The sequence below is a fragment of the Gracilinanus agilis genome, chromosome 4 (assembly GCF_016433145.1).
Source record: "Gracilinanus agilis isolate LMUSP501 chromosome 4, AgileGrace, whole genome shotgun sequence".
In the NCBI taxonomy this organism is placed as follows: Eukaryota; Metazoa; Chordata; class Mammalia; order Didelphimorphia; family Didelphidae; genus Gracilinanus; species Gracilinanus agilis.
In genome coordinates, this window is record NC_058133.1 from 134,096,195 (window position 1) to 134,116,763 (window position 20,569).

General features: G+C 33.9%; 1 protein-coding gene across 1 annotated transcript in view; it reads left to right on the forward strand.

Annotated features, from left to right (window-relative positions):
• The window catches only part of DNAH14 (dynein axonemal heavy chain 14), a 374,871-nt gene that overhangs the window by 94,075 nt on the left and 260,227 nt on the right, over window positions 1-20,569 (forward strand). The window contains exons 20-25 of the mRNA XM_044674970.1: window positions 3,247-3,437; window positions 4,683-4,928; window positions 7,667-7,788; window positions 9,271-9,442; window positions 18,186-18,290; window positions 18,379-18,497. Coding sequence (XP_044530905.1) covers window positions 3,247-3,437; window positions 4,683-4,928; window positions 7,667-7,788; window positions 9,271-9,442; window positions 18,186-18,290; window positions 18,379-18,497 — 955 coding nt within the window. The remainder of the gene's footprint in view (window positions 1-3,246; window positions 3,438-4,682; window positions 4,929-7,666; window positions 7,789-9,270; window positions 9,443-18,185; window positions 18,291-18,378; window positions 18,498-20,569) is intronic.

Here is a 20,569-nt window from a genome sequence, read left to right on the forward strand (position 1 = left end):
AACTTTCCCTTAGAAGTATATGGTTAGTTTTGATGGGTAGGTGATCCTTGGTTTTAGACCCAGTTCTCTTGCCTTTCTGAATATAATATTCCAAACCTTGCGGTCCTTTAGTGTGGAGGCTGCCAGATCTTGTGTGATCTTGATTGGTGCTCCTTGATATCTGAATTGTGTCTTTCTGGCTTCTTGTAAAATTTTTTCTTTTCCTTGGAAGCTCTTGAATTTAGCTATTATATTCCTGGAGGTTGTCTTTTCTGGGTCTAGTGTAGAAGGTGATCTATGGATGCTTTCAATGTCTATATTACCCTCTTGTTGTAGAATTTCAGGGCAATTTTGCTGAATAATTTCTTTTAGTATAGAGTCCAAATTTCTATTAATTTCTGCTTTTTCAGGAAGACCAATGATTCTCAGATTGTGTCTTCTAGACCTTTTTTCTTGGTCTGTCACTTTCTCATTGAAATATTTCATGTTTCCTTCTATTTTATCAGTCTTTTGACTTTGTTTTACTTGTTTTTGCTGTCTTGAGAGATCATTAGCTTCTAATTGCTCAATTCTAGCCTTTAAGGACTGGTTTTCCTTTTCAATCTGGTCATTTCTAGTATTCAATTTGCTTATCAGTTCATTTGATTTCTGAACCTCAGTTTCCAATTGCAAAATTTTACCTTTTAAAGTGTTATTTTCTTGCCAGATTTTGGTTTCCAATTTGTTTACCATTTTGTTTGATTTGGGGGCATCTTTCTCCAATTGGGAGTTTCTGTCTTCTAACCTGTTTATTTCCTTTTGAGCTATGTCCCACTTCTCTTGCCAAATCTTTTCCATCTTTCTCATCATCTCAGATTTGAAATCTTCAATAGCTCGTGGCCAGTTTTCATTATTTTGGGAAGGTTTGGACATGATTACTTGTGTGTTCTCTGCTGTTTACTCTTTTGTCTGGATTTTATCTGTGTAAAAGTTGTCAAGTGTTACAGATTTCTTCTTGATGATCTTTCTCTTTTGGGGTTCTTGTCTCTGGCTTGCCACTGTTAGCCTTGCGCCCTCTCAGGTTTATCCTCACACTCACAGTCTGTCTGAGCTCTTTTGGCTCCTGAGGTCTCAGTTGTTCCCGGGGTCAAGCCTCCTGATGGTCCCCTTACTTGTTCCTCTGCCCGAGGCTCCTTTAACAGTCTCAGGGCATTGCTTCCACAGTTGTGAACCCCTTTTGCACTGGGTCCCCACTCAAGGTCCGCACCTGCGCTCAAGATCCAAGTCCTTTCCTGAGCTCAGGATTCGTGTCTGGGCTTGTGTACGAGCCCACACTTGTGCCTGCACTCAGGGTCTGTGTTCAAAATCCTCACGCATTCTTTAGCCTCTTGGAGTCTTATGTCTTGCTGCTCTCAGGAGCAGGCCCTGGTGACCCCAGGTATCTGCCAAGGACTTAATCCATGCCCCAAACTTGCCCTAACTCTTGTGTGCTGGCTTTGGTACTGTAGGTGGTGTGGGGTGGGGGAGTGGGTTGCTTAGCTCGTGTTTTAGTGAGAGTTGTTTCACCCCTTTATAGCATGGAAATGCCCCAATTCCACGTACCTCCAATGCTGCGCCCTGTTGTGGGGTCTCTTCGTTCCTCTGGATTTGTTTTTATATCTTCTTGAGGAGTCCTGTATGTTTCAGTTAGGAGAGGTTAAGCAGCTGCTCTGCCGCCATCTTAACCAGGAAGTCCCCACTCCATTTTATTACTTTTTAAAATCTCCCCTTTTATGAAACTCAATGCAAAGATGAGGTCTGATAATAATAGCTTGTGACTATATTTTTCCATATTCTGTTCTCTCTTAAGTCCCCTTCCTCCTTTCTTGTTTCCTGCTTATTTCCCTGGTGAACTTGCAGCATTCCTACACCAAACTTCTACATGAGTTCAGCCCTCCTTTTTTCAGTTCATATGAGAGTTACTTTCTCTCTCTCATACTGTGTTTGTACACTTCTTTTTTCGTGTACCTAAATCACTTAAATCATTTAAATATTAAGTCCTTTTCCCCCTGATTTCTTCCTCATTTTTGTACTCATATTCCATTAAAGTGAATAAAAAAAATAAGTTTAGGGCCTGTGTTTATGCTGCTTACTGTCATCCTGGACAAGTGGTAGTGTGCCTTAAACAGTAGTCAGATGGCTAAGTTAAGAGAAAAATATAATAAGTACAGAATTGGGCATGTTAAGTTTGCTAAGGCTTTTGGATATCCAGGTGAAAATGCCCATTAGGATTTTGGTTTTTTGGGACATGAGAGCAGGAGAGGCAGAGAGAAGGCTGAATGAAAAAAAACTGGGAGTTATTTGCATAGGAAGGATAATTGAATCCAAGAGAGATGATAAAATGAGAGGAGAGTAACTTGGTCAAAAGCATAAGGTATACAGCCACGTAGGAGGAGGAAATGAGTGGTGATCCTGCAAGGAGTGATTGAGGAGGCCTAGTCAAACAGAAAGAAAATCAAGATAGAGTAGAATCATAACAAATCGAGACAGCAGAAAGTATGTAGAGAGAGGGGCTGGTCAACCATATCAGGTGTTGTAGAAAAGTTATGAAGGATAGAAATGGAGAAAAGTTCATTTTATTTATCAATGATGAATACATTGGTAACAAGTGGTGAGGGGAAAAGTCAGATTGCATGATATTAAGAAGTGAGTGAGAACAATAACAGCAATATTAAAATGATGATCAACTGTGACTTAGCTACTCTGATCAAAACAATCGTCCAAATTAATTCCGAAGGACCTCTGATAAAAAATGTTTTCTACCTCCAGAGAGAAAACTGTCAAGCTCTGAGTGCAGATTTAAGCATATATTTTACTTTTTTTTGTTTTTTTGTCTGTTTTCTTTTACAACATGACTAATATGGAAATGTGTTTTGCATGACTTCACAAGTATGATTGATATAATATTGTTTGTTTTCTTATAAGGTAGAGGAGGGACATGACAGAAAGAGAGAATTTGGAACTTGAATTTTTCAATGAATATTAAGAATTGTTTACTATAATTCAGAAATATTTAATGACATAAAAATTAGAAGTGAGCTTGAAATAAGAAAGTGGGGCCATATAACAAATATAAACAGTTTTATCTTTTATCTAGGTGTTTGAATTTTGGCAGATAAAAGAGATAAACTAAAAAATAGGAATGGTATTAGAAATGAATAGCTACTATATCTGTTGCTTTTAAGAATGATAGAAACAGAATACATAAAAATGTGTCAGAAAACCTTATTGTGTTGTTTTGATTTACAGGTTTACCAAAAAATTCTATGGTAAAAGCTCTTAAGCAATCAGTAATGAATTTTAGACAAGGCATACCTACTATTGTAGCTTTGGTAAATCCTTGCCTTAAACCAAGGCATTGGACCTTATTACAGGGAATTGTTGGGCATGATTTTATTTTGGACACACAATGTACGGTGGAGAAACTTCTAGAGCTTGAGGTAGGTACAAAACATGAAACTGTGGCATTTAGAGTTGTGTTTCTCTGGTTTCTCAACCTCTCCAAAATTGTTTTGGAAAAAGATATGTGCAAACACATATATATCAGAGAGCAGCAGAAACAGACAGATAGACAGATAGACATTTGGCGAATGTGGCATCTTAGAAATAGCATAGGTCCCTGAGCAAGTCACTTGACCTCCATTGCCTACCCTTACCACTCTTCTGCCTTGGAGCCAAATCACAGTATTGACTCCAAGACGGAAGGTAAGGGTTTAAAAAAAATAGCAAAGGTCCATCTGGCTTCACTTTCACTTTGAATGCAAATCATAGTGAGGGGGAAGTGGGTAGGATATTGTAGGAGTTTGGACGCTGCTCCTTAGATTTACTAAATGCATTTCTAAAAATACCAGTCAGGAAACTGTACCTACAGATAAGAAAACCAAATTTGAGAAAGAAATGGGCTCTCTTTGAAAACAGTACTACTTTTCTGCTCAGTTCTAACAGCATGGTGGGGATGGGACTGACCAACCAAACCATTAAACTTACTCAGATGATGTGTGTTGGCTTGCCAAGAATGCCCATTGCTAGATTTTTATTGATCTCCATATTTTTAAAGGATAAATGGGGAAATGGAAGAGAATTCATACATAAGAGGGCAAATAAAAATTAAGGTAATTAAAAAAGAACAAAAGGAGTTGGAGTTTGTGTAAATAATGGATGAGTGGAAAAGTCTCTATTTTCATGAAGAGCACACCAGAAGAAAACACAGCAATAAGAGATTTTCAATTCAGTAGGATTCAACAAATATTTTTATGTTGCCTACTAGCAAGGTACTGTGTGAAGTTCTGGAGACAAAGTCAAGAGCCAAGTGGGTCCTGTCTTTAAGAGGTTTAAAATATTTGATTTTGAAAACTAGATGGTTAGATTGAAGGGAGTAGGGCTGAATTCATCATAGTAGAAGTGTTGGGGTTATTAAAGAAAGGGGCTGCTGAGGTAGGTCATAATATTCAGTTCTGAAACTTAAATTCATAGGCACTTATCTCTGGAGAGAGTTCAGAAGAATTTGATCTCCTAAGAACCTGCTGCTAATATAAGTAGTATCTAGGAAAATATCTCTGAGCCTTTTAGTTTGGGAAGTTTGTGAAATCTTAATAATGATGTAACCTATAGAAATGAGGTCTTGAATTAAAAACATGTTAGCAATTATCATATAAAACACTTAGGACTATTTTTGTTTATTTTAGTTGTTTCACTATGAAGAAAAAATAATTGAAATATCAACAATAGCAACAAATGAAGCTGCTCTGGAAAAAATGCTGTATAAGATAATTGAGCTATGGCACAATACTCCAATACGCTTTTCTCTTTATCAGACAGACGCTATCAAGATTCTTATTCTTTCATCCTTAGATGATATATCATCTCAGTTAGAAGAATCTCAAGTTATAATTGCAACGATTAAAGCATCTCCCTATCTTGGGTCATTGAAGGTAAATATTATGACCCAGGAAAGATATTTTTACATAATATTTTATTTTTCCCCAATTACATGTAAAACAATTTTTAACATTTAAAATTTTTTTGAGTTTCAAATTCTCTTCTCATGCACCTTATCCAAACTCCCTCCCAAGACAACATGTAATCTGATATCGATTTTACATATACAGTCATGTAAAAAAAAAGAAAACATTTTTTCCATAGTAGTCATTTTGTGGAAGAGGTCTTGAAAAACAAATAGAAGAAAGTGAAATATAGTGTGTTTTGGTCTGCAGTCAGAGTCCATAAGTTCTTTCTCTGGAGGTGGATAATATTTTTCATCACCAGTCCTTTGGGGATTGTCTTAGATCACTATTCAGAATAGCTAGGTCATTTATACTTCATCATACAGTGTTGCTGTTACTGTGTACTGTGTCCTGGTTCTGTTCAGTTCACTTTGTATCAGTTCAGTTTCCAGGAGGAAAGAGATGGTCAATTTTTAAAAATTAATGCCTATTTATAGCTTTTGTATTTTGTAACCTTAATGGCTTTATACATTATTCTTGTGCATCTTTTAGTGATTCAAATTTAAGCACCTTTTTTACATAAAAATTTAGTATAATAGAACAAATGCCAGAAAATTAAATTTTAAAAAATTTTCTATATTTGTACTTCCTGAAATACCTAGCACAGTACATTGTACTGAGAATCAATAAACATGCATTAATTAAATTTATTTTTTTTAGTTTATCAACTATTAAATGCCAACTACTATTCTTGGTGCTAGTGGCATACAAGTATAGAAAGCATTTAATATTTAATGATGGTGTAAGGAAAGTGTAGAAATAGTTTACCTGGAAAACATTTTAAATGCATATAATTATAATTCAGACCTTTAAAAATATCTCAGCTTTTTTAAAATCAAGCATTTTTTATACTTTCTGACACATACATATCTGCCATTATTCTGGAATATTATTCAAGCAAACTCTAAGGAACCTTTTGCCCTGTGAGCCAAATACAGACTTCGGTTTCACTCAGCTTAGAGGACTTCCTGCAGGTAAGATATATAACGTAGTTATGAAATCACTGCACAGTTTCTTAAAAGACCTTGAGATCTAGGATTGCACTTGTATTCAGAAAGACTTGCATTCGAATCCTTCTTCTGACACTGATTTTGTGATCCTGGGCAAATTACTTTAACATCTTTCAGCCTCAGTTTGTCATATGTAAAATGGGGATTAGACATTTACCTCTCAAGGTTGTTATAAATGCCAAAGGAATTAATATGTTTAAAATGCTTTATAAACTTTGAACTCCTATATAAATATTAACTATTGTTTTCCATGAAAGTGATTATCTTTTCATTTAAGTGACATGGAAATCCTCTTTTTCCTGAATAGAAAGTTAGGGTTTTTCCTCATTGGAAATAAAGAAATTCATAGGACAGAACATATCAATGAGGTGATTGGCAGTATGATTTTAAGAACTCACAACCTCAAATCAAGTAATAAAAAGTGAATTCTATCCAATATTTAAAAAAGCAATTAATACCTGTATTCCAAAAATCAGTCTCAAATACAGATTTTTAAAACTCTCCTTTTATAAGACAAATAATGGTTATCATACCAATACAAGGGAAACAAAAAGACCAAAAAGAAAAAGAGAACTATAGTCTAATCTCACTTATCGATAACTGATGTAAAATTTTAAAATAAAATCTTCACAAGGAAAGTACAAAAATATATTCAGGAAAATAATTATGACTAAGATGGATTCATGTCACAGATGCAAAATTGGCTTAACATTAGGAAAATATTTAGCATTAATCATATAAGCAACAAAGATTACAATAGCCATAGATTATTTTCATAGATGCAGAAAAAATTAGACAAATTTTGATCTTTCTGTTTCTAACATAAACAGAATTCTTTTAGGGGTTTTAACAAGCACAGACATGGAAAGGTCCATTGTTTCTTTTTAGTACTAACAAAATCCAGGAAAAAATATTTAAAAAAATTTTATTTAAAAAAACTATGAAGTCTATCAAATGTCTGCATTTAACCTACAAAGATACTCTCAAGATTTATACAAATACACTTCCTAAAACAGTCTTGGCAAAAATGAAAAGAAATCTATGACAATATTACAATCACATCTAAATGGATTTCCACATTTGGTCCTACACCATTCAAATTCCTAAGGGAATTTCTTTTTTAGAACAAGACAAAAATTCTTTATTAAGAAGAATCTCAAGAAAATTATGAGAAAAGATATAACCCGAGGAGGCATAGTATTACAAACTTAAAACTATACAATAAGTACAAAATAAAGCAGTAGTCATTAAAACTCTATGGTATTGGTAAAAGAATAGAAAAAATAGTTATAAAATGGATAAGATAAGCAAGAAACAAAAGGAAGAGAGGAAGTAAAAATAGCAATGATCCAAAGGATATAAATTATTACCATAAGCAATCCATCTCTGACAAAAATTAATGCAGTAACTTCATCAGTATGCTCTGCTATTTCTTAGCTTCCATTTCACTTACTGGCAATTCCCTAATTTTCCCAGGTATTATTCTCAAAATGAAGCTGCTAGATGTTAATTGACAAAATGTGAGATTAAAAAAACTGAATTAACAGAACCGACAGAACCTAGAACCAATATTCAGTATTGATTTTGAAACTGGAGGTTAGAGGTTTTTTGTGCTGTTGTTTTTAATAAATAAATGAAATGTTCTTTTTAATGCAGACTGTTGCAGATGATTGGGACCAGAAACTCGATCTCTTCTCCCACACATTAGAAGAATGGATCATGTGTCAAAGAAATTGGCTTTATCTTGAACCCATTTTTCTTGCTCCTGAAATACAAAGGTATCCAAGTTAAAATACATACTTCACTGGAAGATGTATGTGTTAGTTATTTCTCTCATTTTCTATGATTTTTACCTCATGTTATATCTTTAAACTGACTACATTAAGATTAATTTGGGCTAGAGATACAAAATATAACTTGACAAATCAAGTTAATAAACACATTAAATGCTTACTATGCGCTAAACAATGGACTAAGCTATGGGGCTTGGGAAAAAAGACAAAGCACAGTTCCTCCCCCTCAAGAAGCTCACAGTCTAAGGGAAGAGAAAATATACAAACTGGGTATATATAAAATATGTACAGAGTAAATCGGAGGTAACTCTAAAGGAAAGGCATGAGCAGTGAAGGAGATATTCAAAAACACCTTGAAGCAGGTGAGATTTTAGCTGAACTTTGTGAAAAGATTGCAATGGGGAGGGAGAGCCCTTCAGGCATGAGGGACAACCAATGAAAAGACACAGTCAAGAGATAGATTGTCCTTTGGGAAGAATAGCAAGGAGATCTCCATCATTTGATTATGGATTATTCAAAGGGAATTAAAATATGAGGACAGAAAAGATAGGAAGATGTCAAGTTGCAAAGGCAAAAGAATTCATTATTATAATCTCTTTAAGGAAGAAAATTCCAAGTACCATTTTTAGAGTGCTTCGCTCATAATTAGTGAGATAAAAATATAAAGAAAATGGGAAAGTTATAATTGTTTCATTTTATTTCCCATGCTACAAGTATACTAAATAAGTTCTAAACTGCCCAATCTACATACTTATTGATAGGCACCATTATTATATTAAGAAAAATTATATTTGTAGTATTATGTTACTCTGGGATTGGCTTTTGTTGCTGTTCAGTCGTTTTCAGTCATGTCCAACTTCTTGTGACCCCATTTCTGGGCAAAGATACTGGAAAGGTTTGCCATTTCTCTCCAACTCATCTTAAGGAAACTGAGGCAAATAGAGCTAAGTGACTTGCCCATGTTTACACATCTAGTAAATGTCTGAGGCCAGATTTCAACTTACAGAGATGAATCTTTCTGACTCCAGGCCTGGCACTTTATCCATTGTACCACTTAGCTGCTTTACTGCAAATAGAATAGACAACCAAAATATATTAAAGGACAACATTTATTAAATCAGAATCATTATAAATATGATATGCAAATCTATAATTAAAATAAATATTTTTTTTAAAAACCCTTACCTTCTGTCTTGGAATCAATTCTGTGTATTGGCTCCAAGGCAGAAGAGTGGTAAGGACTAGGCAATGGAGGTTAAGTGACTTGCCCAGGGTCACACAGCTAGGGACTGTCTGAGGTCAGATTTGAACCCAGGACCTCCTAGCTCTAGGCCTGGCTTTCAATCCACTGAGCTACCCAGGTGCCCCCAAAATAAATATTTCTTGGTAGAAAAGTATTTTATGTTAAGAATGGAGATGGTGCTTTAGAAAATTAAGTCATCTCAGTTCTTGTTTCTATTTATAAAGGCAACTTCCAGCAGAAGCAGTTCTTTTTGGTGAAGTGACTACTATGTGGAGAGAAATAACAACAAGAATTGAAAATAAAACTGATGCCTTGAGAATAGTCATATCAGTAACAGTCCTTGAACTGTTGCAATCTATCAGTGCAAACCTTGAAAAAATAAAGAGAAGTCTTGAGGTAAAACTCATTTTAGCACAAAGAATCTTTTTGTTTTGTATAATGCAGTATAATGCAGGACATTTCATTTTGAAAAATTATATCATAGTTTACAATAAAGTGCCCTTTGTTGTCATTCACATGAGGGGACCCCAAATTGGTATCATCAGCACAAGCAACATATTAAAATTAGTGTGGTTAGTGATTCTATTATATAGGATGTTGTCCAGCAAACTTAAATTTTTTTTTTGTTTATTCTAAACTTAGTAACTATCGAAACAAAATTCTAATATACAACTAAAAAGGGAGATGAAAAATAAAAATATAAACTTCATTATTTATCATTTATTTTTAAATGTAAGTTAACTTTGATAAAATTAGCAAAACATTTTGCCTCCCTTTCTGAAGTTTTCTGGGTTTTTTTTAATTCTATTGATATTATTATCCTTGCCATTATTGTGTATCCATATTGATATTCTAATTTTTCCTTCTTTGATATGTATCACTATATATTTATTTTTAATCTTTTATTTGGAATCTTTATATTGTTTAATACAGTGCAATAAAATTCTAGTGTGTTTATATACTACAGTTTTTCAGCATTTCCTGAGTGTACACAGATTGGTTTAAAGCTCTGCTATTCTAAATAATGTTTCTGTGAATATTTTTTGTATAGACAAGGTTGTTTTCTTTTCCCTTTCAATGGCAACATTACACTTTTGTTGTAGTGTGATCACTAAGTAAAAAAATAAATAACTTTGTAATCCTTAAAATATAAGGCTATATTGCTTTCCAAAATTATTATAGCCATTCACAAATCCACCACAGGCACCAAATAATGTCTCCACAGTCCCAACAGCACTGAATTTTGTTTTCAACTGTCTTTGTCATTTTATTGATCATATAAGGTGACATCTCATATTGCAGTTGTTTCCATTGTTATTTGGGGGTAAAGAATTTTAACATTTTTTTTGGTAATTGATCACTTGTGCATTATTTCTCATTTGTGTATTTCCTTTTGAAAAATGCTTCTTCAAAAACTTACCACTTAGACGTTGGAAAATATATCTTAATTTGATAATTTTGTGTCATTTGATATTTTATCAGTTCGTATATATTTGTATATTTTAAAGACCAGATTTTAATCAAAAATATTTATGGAAAAGATCTTTTTCTTAATGTTTCTTCAGTTTTTGTTAGGATACCACAGTGCATTCTAGAGCTCAACCATTTTGGCTGCCTTACTCTTTCTTGCAAAAAACAAAAACAACAAAACACTTTATCTCCCATTTATCTGCCTTTGCACTGGCTTTCCCTCATACCTCCAATGCACTCCCATCTCATCTCAATTACTTAGAATTCCTAGACTCCTTCAGGATTCAGTTCAAGCTTTGCCTTCTGCATAAAGCCTTGCCTGGATCCCAAGGCTGCTATTATCATCTTTCTTACCAGAATTAGCCTATATTTATTTTTGTATGTATTTCATATATAACCAATATAGATTTCTCCCTTCATAGAACAAATGTTCCTTGAAGACAAGACTGTTTCACTTTTGTCTTTTTATCCCTGGTGCCTGGGACATAGTGTTAGTGTTAGTGTTGTTGCTGTTCTTGTTTTCAAACATGTCTGATTCTTTGTGACCCCATTTGGAGTTTTCTTGGCAAAGATACTAGAATAGTTTGCTGTTTCCTTCTCCAGCTCATTTTACAAAGGAGGAAACCGCAGCAAGCAATGTTAAATGACTTTCCTAGAGTCAAAATGCAAGTTTATCTGAGGCCAGTTATGAACTCAAAAAGAAGTTTTCCTCACTCTAAGCCTAGTATTCTATTCCCTAAGCCATCTAGTTGCTCTAGGACCATGTTGGCAAACCTATGGTACAATGCTGGAGCTTTCTCCCTTCTCCCTCTCCACACAAGCCTGAGGACATTTTTCACATGACTGGTTCCTCTGCCCAACAGGCCAATTTAGAGTGTTTCCTCTATCCCCTGTCTGGGGTAAGGTGGGGGGCGGGGCTCACCTGCAATGACTTGAAGGTTGCAGTTTAAATACTCAGGCTCTAAGGTCTCTAAAAGGTTCCCCATCACTGCCCTAGGACATAGTAAACACTTGATAAGTAATTATTAGTCAATCATTTAACTGCATTTTTTCTTGTATAGAAATTCATTTTGTAATTAAATTCATCTTTTGTCTCCTATAGTTTTTCTTCTTTTGAAATAGATAAGAAATTTTTCCTCTTTGCAGTTATGATAGCTATGTGATTCCATTTTCTTCAGCCTTTTTACTTTTTGGGTCACTGATGCATTTGAAATTTATTATGGTATATTATATGAAATAGAGATTAATCTTTTTTTTCCTAAACTACAGTCTAGTTTTCTATTCTCCACTTTTATATCAGATTTATCAAACATTAGTCATTGTATGACTTTTACTCTAAATCTGGATGATCTGTTCTCTTCCACTGATCTTTTTTCATAAAATTTGTCCAATATCAGGTAAGTTTAGTAATTTACATTTTAGAATCCAATTTGAGACATAACTCTCTGAGTTGAATCATTTCCACCTTTATTCATAGTTCCCTTTAATATTCTTGTCCATTTTGTAACTCTACACAAATTTTATATCACTACAAATAATTCTCAGTCACCACATATATACCAAAATATTTATAAGAACACTTTTTGTGCTAGTAAACAACCAGGAAGACAGTAGGATGCCCAGCAATTGGAGAATGCTAAACAAATTTTTGCATTTAGCAGTGGAATATTATTGTGCATTAAGAAACAACGGAGAGAATAAATATAGAGAAACAAAGATTTATATAAACAAATTCAAATGAATTAAAAAGAAGCATGAAAACAATATACACAATAAACAATGTAATTGGAAAAGAAAGTAACAACAACAATACTGAGTGCCATGAATTACAGTGAACAAACCTGGCCCCAAAGAATATAAATGAGAAGACATTCATACCTCCATTTTTGCTGTGGTGGGGGACTAAGTCGGATATGGTACACTATATTTAATGTTCTTTTTTCATATATTGGTTAGTATTGTTGAGCATTTTTTTCTTATTTGTTCTTTATTATAAGGGATGGCTCACCAAGAGGGATTGAGAGAGGGATACAATGGGAAATTTAGGTGATCTTTTTCTCTTCCTATCCTTGTGTAAGGCATCTAATCTTCTAATCTTTTTAATGATGTAGCTTTATTATATTTAGGTTACATATACACTCAGAGCTTATCTTGGACTGAAACAAAATGCTGGTTTCACCCTAAAATTTGCCCTTAAATCCACTAAAATGTGCATAATGTTTGACTCAGTTATACCAGTGCTAGGACTATAACCCAAATAGTTAAAGAAGAAAAAGATATAAATATATATACATGCACACATTATGTATATATGTATATAAACATTTATAGTGGGAATTTTTTGTGGGAGCAAAACACTGGCATGTATTAGAGAATGGCTTAACAAATCAAAGTATATGAATGTAACCCTATTGTGCCAAAAGAAATGACAAAAGGAATGAAAAGAGAAATCTAGAAGACATGTATGGACTAATGCAGGGTGAAGTGAATAGATCTGGGAGAATAATTTATATGACAACAACAGCATTGTAAAGACAAGCAATTTAAGAGAAAAACTCAGTGCAATGACAGACCATGATTACAGGGGCCTAATGATGAAGAATGCTACCCATCTCCTGACACAGAGGTGATGGACTCAGGATGCAGAGTGAGATGTACAGTTTGGGTCATGGCCATAGCAAGAGTTTCTTTTGCTTGATTATTCATGTTTAGTACAAGGCTTTTGGCTTTGTTTTCTTCCCAATATGAGAGAAAAAAAGAAGTTACTTCATACTGAAAAAATAAAATTTAACTACAAAATAAAGCATACTCTAAATGTAATGAAGAATTTAACCTTAACTCCATTTTCCCCAGTCACCCAAGACCCATCATATCTAACTTTTTTATATTCTTATTCAGGTACTTAATTTCTTTCCTGCTTATTTGTTGTTGTTGTTGTTGTTGTTAGATTGGTCTAGTTTGCTATAAGTACATTTTGGTCTATAGTTTTAGTATTCATTTCTCCCTGTAATTCATTTAGTTTTTCCTTTAAGTAACTAGAAGCTATGTTATTCAATGCACAGATGTTAAGTATTAATAATTTTTAATTTTTGCATGTTGATACAATTTTAATAATCATTTTCTGATATTTAGCTATTCATGTTCTCTCCCACTCTTACAACTCTCCCCATTAAGATAGCAAGTAATATGATATAAGTTGTACACTTGTTACCATACAATACATATTTCCATGTTCATCATGTTGCAAAAGAAGATATATATCATTTATGCTAGAGAAAAACTCATAGAGGAAGTAAAGTGAAGAATGGTTTGATTCAATCTGCATTCAGATTCTATCAGTTCCTTTTATGGTGAAGACTATCCTTTTTTATCATGAGTTTCTTGAGGATTGTACTAGATCCTTGTTGATAATATTTAATTCATTCACAGTTGATCATTGTACATTATAGCTATTACTGAGTACAGTGTTTTCCTGATTCTGCTCACTTTACTTTGCATCATTTCATTTAAGTTTTTCCAGGTTTTTCTGAACTTATCCTGTTCATCATTTCTTATGGCACAATAGCATTCCATTGCAATTATATACTACAATTTGTTCAGCCATTCCTCAATTAGTGAATGAAAGTATTAATAATAATTCATCATTTATGCTACCTTGCAACACAATGCATTTTCTAATTTTTTTAATTTTTTATTTGAGTTTTTTTGTTCTGTTGAGAGAAAGTTCATCTCTTTTAATCATGTCTACTTTTGCTGTTGCCTTGTTGGGGATCATGATTTTTATCCATGCCTTTTTTGCTTAAGCTACAGTATAGTAGATTTCACTTCATCTTTTTATTTTAATTCAGTGGATAACTTTAAGATTCAATAGTATTTCTTGTAAATATATTGCTGAGTTTTGCTTTCTAATCCATTCTGGTATCCTTTTCCATTTTTATGACTGAAGTCATCTCATTTATATTCACAGCTATGATCAATGATTCTATAGTTTATTCCATCCTATGTTCTTCTAGTTTTTTTCTGTTTCTTCTACTTTCTACTCTTTTCCCATTAAAGTGAAAGTATTTTTGTTTCAGAAAGAGAGAGAGAGAGAGAGAGAGAGAGAGAGAGAGAGAGAGAGGGAATATGTATATGTGTGTGTTCTGCCTTCCATTGATTATTTCAGATAAAAGTAAGACTTAAATGACAGCTACTTCCTCCGCTATTTCTGCTTTTCTGTATAGTCTTTGACTTGGACATTTCAATTATGGGAGACAGTGAGGCCTCCACATTTCTTTTTCTTTCCTTGTCAATTCAATTTCTTCTTCCCTCTCCTTTTCATTTCTTCTTTAATGTCAGTAAAAGATACCAAAAACTCTTTGAGGCTTTCTGTCTTGTTTAACTCTCTCTAGGACCCTTGATGATGTTAGCATTTTGAGGGGCACATATCATCTCCCTCTAATGAAATGTATATATCACCTCCTGATCATCTGTATTTCCCTTTGAACATTTCTCTTAACTTCTATTTTTTTAAGTTTTTACTCAGTTCTGGTCTTTTAATTGGGAATTTATGTTTCATTAAGGTCAATTTCCCTTGGAGTGGTGCTTCAAAAACCATGCATAGGACCAATGTCTTCAGTTGAAGGGCTTAAAAAATTCATCAATGAATTCATCATCTTCCCATGACTGTTACCCTATGGCTGTGTTGGTGATGGAGTGACATGAGTGCCCAGGCATGCCAGAGGGGATTGCTCCATTTCCCATCTCCACAGTGCCCAAGATAATTTTTCACGTGTCCCGCCCCTCTGCCCAGTAGCTGAATGCAAGAACTTCCTCCTTCCACTGTCTGGGGTAATGCAGGGGACTCAAAGGCAGCTGTGCAGTTTGGGCACACAAACTCAAAAATTTTGCCAATGCTGCCCTATGGCATATTTTCTTCTAGAGGGAGATGCCATGGCCCTTGACACTGCTAGCCTTCAAAGAGAAAGTAGTTTCTCTGAGGAAACATGTTTTTACCAAAGTAGTAGTTTCAGCAATGCACTGTTAAATAAATAATCACTTAAAAGGAGCCAATCTACCACATAACGTAAGACTCAACTTTATTGCTTCTCCCTATATATTTATAGTAAAGCTTATTTCAGATAAAATTTACCTGACTGCTACTTGATTCCTAGTGTAATATTTCTCTTCATCAATTTAATTAATTTTAGTTTTATTAATCATTTCAAGTATTCTAGAATTCTTGCAATTATACTTTATTTTGTTATTCTAGTCATAGTTATAGTATTCCACCCTTTGTATTGCAAATATTTCTCCTCCTACAAATGGATCATATTTATTCATTGTGTTTGTGGTGCTTTTCATTTATGTATCTCCACTTTTTTGTTGTTTTTTCTCTTGGGTTGTATATTCAAATGTGCGTGTATGTGCATGCACACAAATGTGTGTATTAAAAGAGTTAGGATTTCTTTTTCCTCTCATGATTTTTAAATATTTTTATGTGGGGGGGGGGTTCTTTTTTACTATGTTGAGGTGGGTAACATGAGCTTTGCTTAGGTTTACCTTTCATTCAATCATATTATCAGAGGTCTGTTTCTTGAATATATTTTACAATATATTCCCTGCTTTAAAAATTCAGTTCTCTTGCTGTAACTATCAAAACTAGTTTCTTCCATGCTAATTTTTATCCTCTTAGTTCTTGTTTAATATGTCATAGTGTATTATTTGGTTATTGAAATCTTTTATTTTTTGTTAATTTCCTCTTTTGTAATTAAGTTTTCCTTTTTACATCTAGGTAACATACATATAGAATCTTATAGTATGTTAGTAGTTAGTAGTATAAGTGGCGTTGAAAGAAGGAAGGAAGGAGGAGGATGGGAGAAAGGAAGGGAAAAGGAAGGTAGGGAAGCCAGAGGAAGTCAAGCTGGGACAGCCCCCAGCCCCAGGGTGGGGAATTGACCCAAGCCCTTCGGAGTTCAACAAAAAATCAGGCTACACTTAGGAATAGAATAACTGGGTTTGTTTAGTTTAGGGAAAGAAAGGGTTTGGAAAGAAAAGGAGTTAGATCTCCTGAGCAAAAGGCTTTCTCTGGGGAAAGTCGCTCTGGGGGGAAAAGGCACCAAAACCTGAGATCTCCCTTTCTCTTATACCTTCCTCAGACACCTCCACAAAGGAAGTGAGATGTGTCTGAGGAAGTTAGGGTAGGGGATCCTGGGAAAGGTATTCTCCCAGGGTTAGTACATTTTAAAATGCACAGTAGCATGATAATGTTCCTGTTCAAATCCTCATATATGTATTTATATCTACATCTACATATAGATGTAGATATAGATATATAGATATAGATAAAGAAATGTTTACCTTTTGTTTTGAAACTGCTCTCAATAGATGGCTTTGGATATATCTTATTCAAAATTCTTTTTGAGGCAAATCCATATCTACTTTCCTCAAATGAAGTCCAAGGAGTAAGCTGCCTTTGTTTTCATATCAGCTACACAAGCATTAGTAGATTGAGAATTTTCAGGAAAGGAAAAATACGGATTACTCACAGTCATTGCATTACACATACAAGGTAATTTAGTCACTTAGTATCAACTTCAGGGATGACGGAAGAAGAGTTGGTCAGGAGCTCTGTTACCATGGTCATTCCCAGGCTTTCTGACTTTGGCTGCATCCTGGGCTCTGATGAATCCATATGAAGTGGTGATAGCTTTCTTATTATGAGTTACTACTCTTCCTTGGTGGTAAACGGTTTTGTACCCTTGGTTTGGAGGAATGGAAAAGTCCAAGAAAATGACTACTTTGTAAGGACTCTGGATATATTGGCTACTGGAATAAAAAACACTCAGATAAGAAGAAATAATTTAGAATAAAGAGAAGTTGGAAAATTCCTAAGCATATTCTTGAAAATATTAAAACTTCTTGGGTAAAGAAATGTAAGACAACTAAGATACAACATGGTGCCTGACAACAAAATATGAGGAAAGCAGGTAACATATTCAGCCTTGCCAAAGTTTACCACATGAACAGAAAAAAAAAAATCATAACGATGAATCTACCTCTCCAAGTTGATCCTACTGTTTCCTTTGGAAGCATTCAAAAGGAAGAAATCAGATATTGGCGGGCATACTTTGGGAACATGGCAAAACTGACGTATGTAGCAGGCACATGGATACTGCCAAAATGCAATAATTAGCTCATAGTTAATAACAAAAGATTTTGAAAATGTATTTCTTTCATCCTAAGCTGACATTTCCAAGATTTATAAAATGTTATAAAGTACATCATTAGTTAACATATTTCTTTCACAACAACCTTTTAAAGTGAATACTGTAGGCATCCTCCCAATTTTATAGAGGAGGAAAGCCTGAGGGGTGAAGTGATTTGCCTGTGATAACATGACCACTTAATATCAAAGGCAGGATTTGAACCTGTTTCTTTTCACTGCAAAATCTACACTCTTTTTATTATATTGTACTGCTTCAAAAGAAGATGTCATTTAGAGTGATACAGGAATATATATGTGTGTGTTTGTGTGTGTGTGTGTGTGTGTGTGTGTGTGTATATAGATATATACTTCATCTCCAGTGGCTTTGGTATTATGCATGTTTATTGTATATCACATAAAATGTATAATATTTGACATCAGTATATTGGGTTCTTAATCATATTTCTCTATTTTCTGAGACAGGAATATCTTGAAGTGAAGAGAGTGATTTTCCCAAGATTTTACTTTCTTAGCAATGCTGAACTCCTTGACATTCTGGCTGAAAGCAAAAATCCTGAAGCAGTCCAGGTAAAATTTTAGTACCAAGCTTAGGAATTTTCTTTCTTGACCATGTCAAGAATTTATGATGCTATTTAGCTATGTTTCTGGTCCACAGCCTCATCTTATGAAATGTTTTGAGAACATAAGACATTTGTTTATATGGAGAAAAGAAATAGGCCCTCCTCTGGTCACACTGATCATTTCATCGGAAGGGGAAGGACTTCTTCTGCCAAAGTATGGTATACATTTTGTGTTTAATCTTTAGATTTGGCAAAATTATAATAATAGAGAATATTCTTTCTTGATATTTTTGATCATTTTAATGGGGCTTAGCTAAAGTGTGTGTTTATTTAGCAAATCCTTTATTGATAGCAGAGTGTGCCCCAATTAAACCTTGAAAATGGTCCTTTTCCATACCTTTCATCTCTCTTTAAAAACTGGGCCACACTATCTTCCTGTGTTAGAAGGTTTCGAGTTTTTGCTGTAGCAAATGTAACTTGTTTCCTCATACAGTTAATAACTATATGTCAGAGAGTAGCATTTTCTGGCACAAAAAATATACATAATTCTTTAAAATGTTTATATTATTTAATAAATTGAAATTTACCTTATTGTAGCTTTAATTTCACAATTGCTAACCTCACCTGCCTACCCATAGCCCTTCTACTCATTCATAAATAATGCAGGTAAAGAGATGAAAAATATGATGGTTATATATTTAAGATTTTTTTTCCTTCAAATTTATTTAATTAATTAATTTAGAATCTTTTTCAATGGTTACATGGATATTTAAAATTCTTAAGAAACAAGCTTTTTGTAAAACCCAGTGGAATTACTTGTCAGCTACAGGAGGGGGTGAAAGGAAGGGAAGGAAAGAACATGAATCATGTAACCATGGAAAAAGATTCTAAATTAATTAATTAAATGAAATTTAAAAGATATTTTTTAAAGCTATGATCCTGTGATCTCTAAAATGAAAAATTGTCTTCTGAGGGATTTATGGAAAAGAATGCTACCCATATTCAGAGGAAGAACTGCAGTAGTTGAAACACAAAAGAAAAACAACCGCTTGAACACATGGGTTGATGCGGACATGGTTGGGGATGTGACACTAAACGACCACACAAATGCAACTATCAATAATATGTAAATAAGTCTTGATTGATCACACATTTTAAAACCAGTGGAAATGCACATTGGATATGGGGGGGGGGTGGGTGAAGGAGGTGAAGGGGAGAGTAAAAACAAGAATTGTGTAACCATGGAAAATTTTTCTAAATAAATAAATGAATGGATGAATGAATGAATGAATGAATGAATAAAATGAAGAATTGGTGATCTTAGAAATTGTTTATTAAGTACCTTTGGGTTTTGTTATCTAGATAGATAAAGGTTAGAAACCTGTAAGAATTTCCAAAATAAACAAAGTCTTCCTGCCTAAAACTAAAACAAAAACAAAAAAAAAACCCCAAGCTTTTCAAGTCCTTGAAAATTATATTCCAGCATACAAATAATCAAGACAGTAATGTTGTATTTTTACCATTATAGGCAAAGAAGTCAGCAAAATCTTGATCTATATGATTAAATGAGTTAATATTTGTAAAGCATTCAGCAAAGTGCCTAGTACATAGTGGGTGCTATATGCATGCTTATTCCCTTCTTCCTCTTATTCACTGACTTGAGAGATATGGCAGCTAAGAGCTATCCAATTTCAGAATGCCAACTCATTTGTATAATTTCTGTAAGAAAAAAGATGGAAGATTATGTTAAAAGATTATTACTTCCTAAACAGCAAAAAGCAGAGAAGGGAAAAATATTTCAAAGAAAGTCTGTTCGAATACTCAACTAAACATAGCTGCCCAGGGGTCCTTTAAAGATGAAACTCAAAAACCAATATAGAAAAAATTGGCATGCATACATCAAATCATACAAAATTCCTTGAAAGACTTAACAAGAGAAAGGAATTTGTTTGATGACCCTTTGTTTAGTCCATCTGGCATAAAAGAGGGAAAGATATGCTTCCTAAAAACTGAATATGAAAAATGTTCAACAAAGTTCAAATGCAAGGGTGTTCCACATAAAAGTGAAGACTTCCAAATGCTCTGATTTTCATATGATATTATGTTGGCTGCATAATGCCACAGAATATTGATGAGCACCCTAAGTAAGAATCATTCGAAGGGACTTGATTTATCTATTCACATGAGAAAAACCAAGTATATGAAGAATGCCTATTATCCAATTATTATATTTAAATAAAATGAACAACCCAAATTGTTTCTCTGTTGACATGTGTGTATATCTCA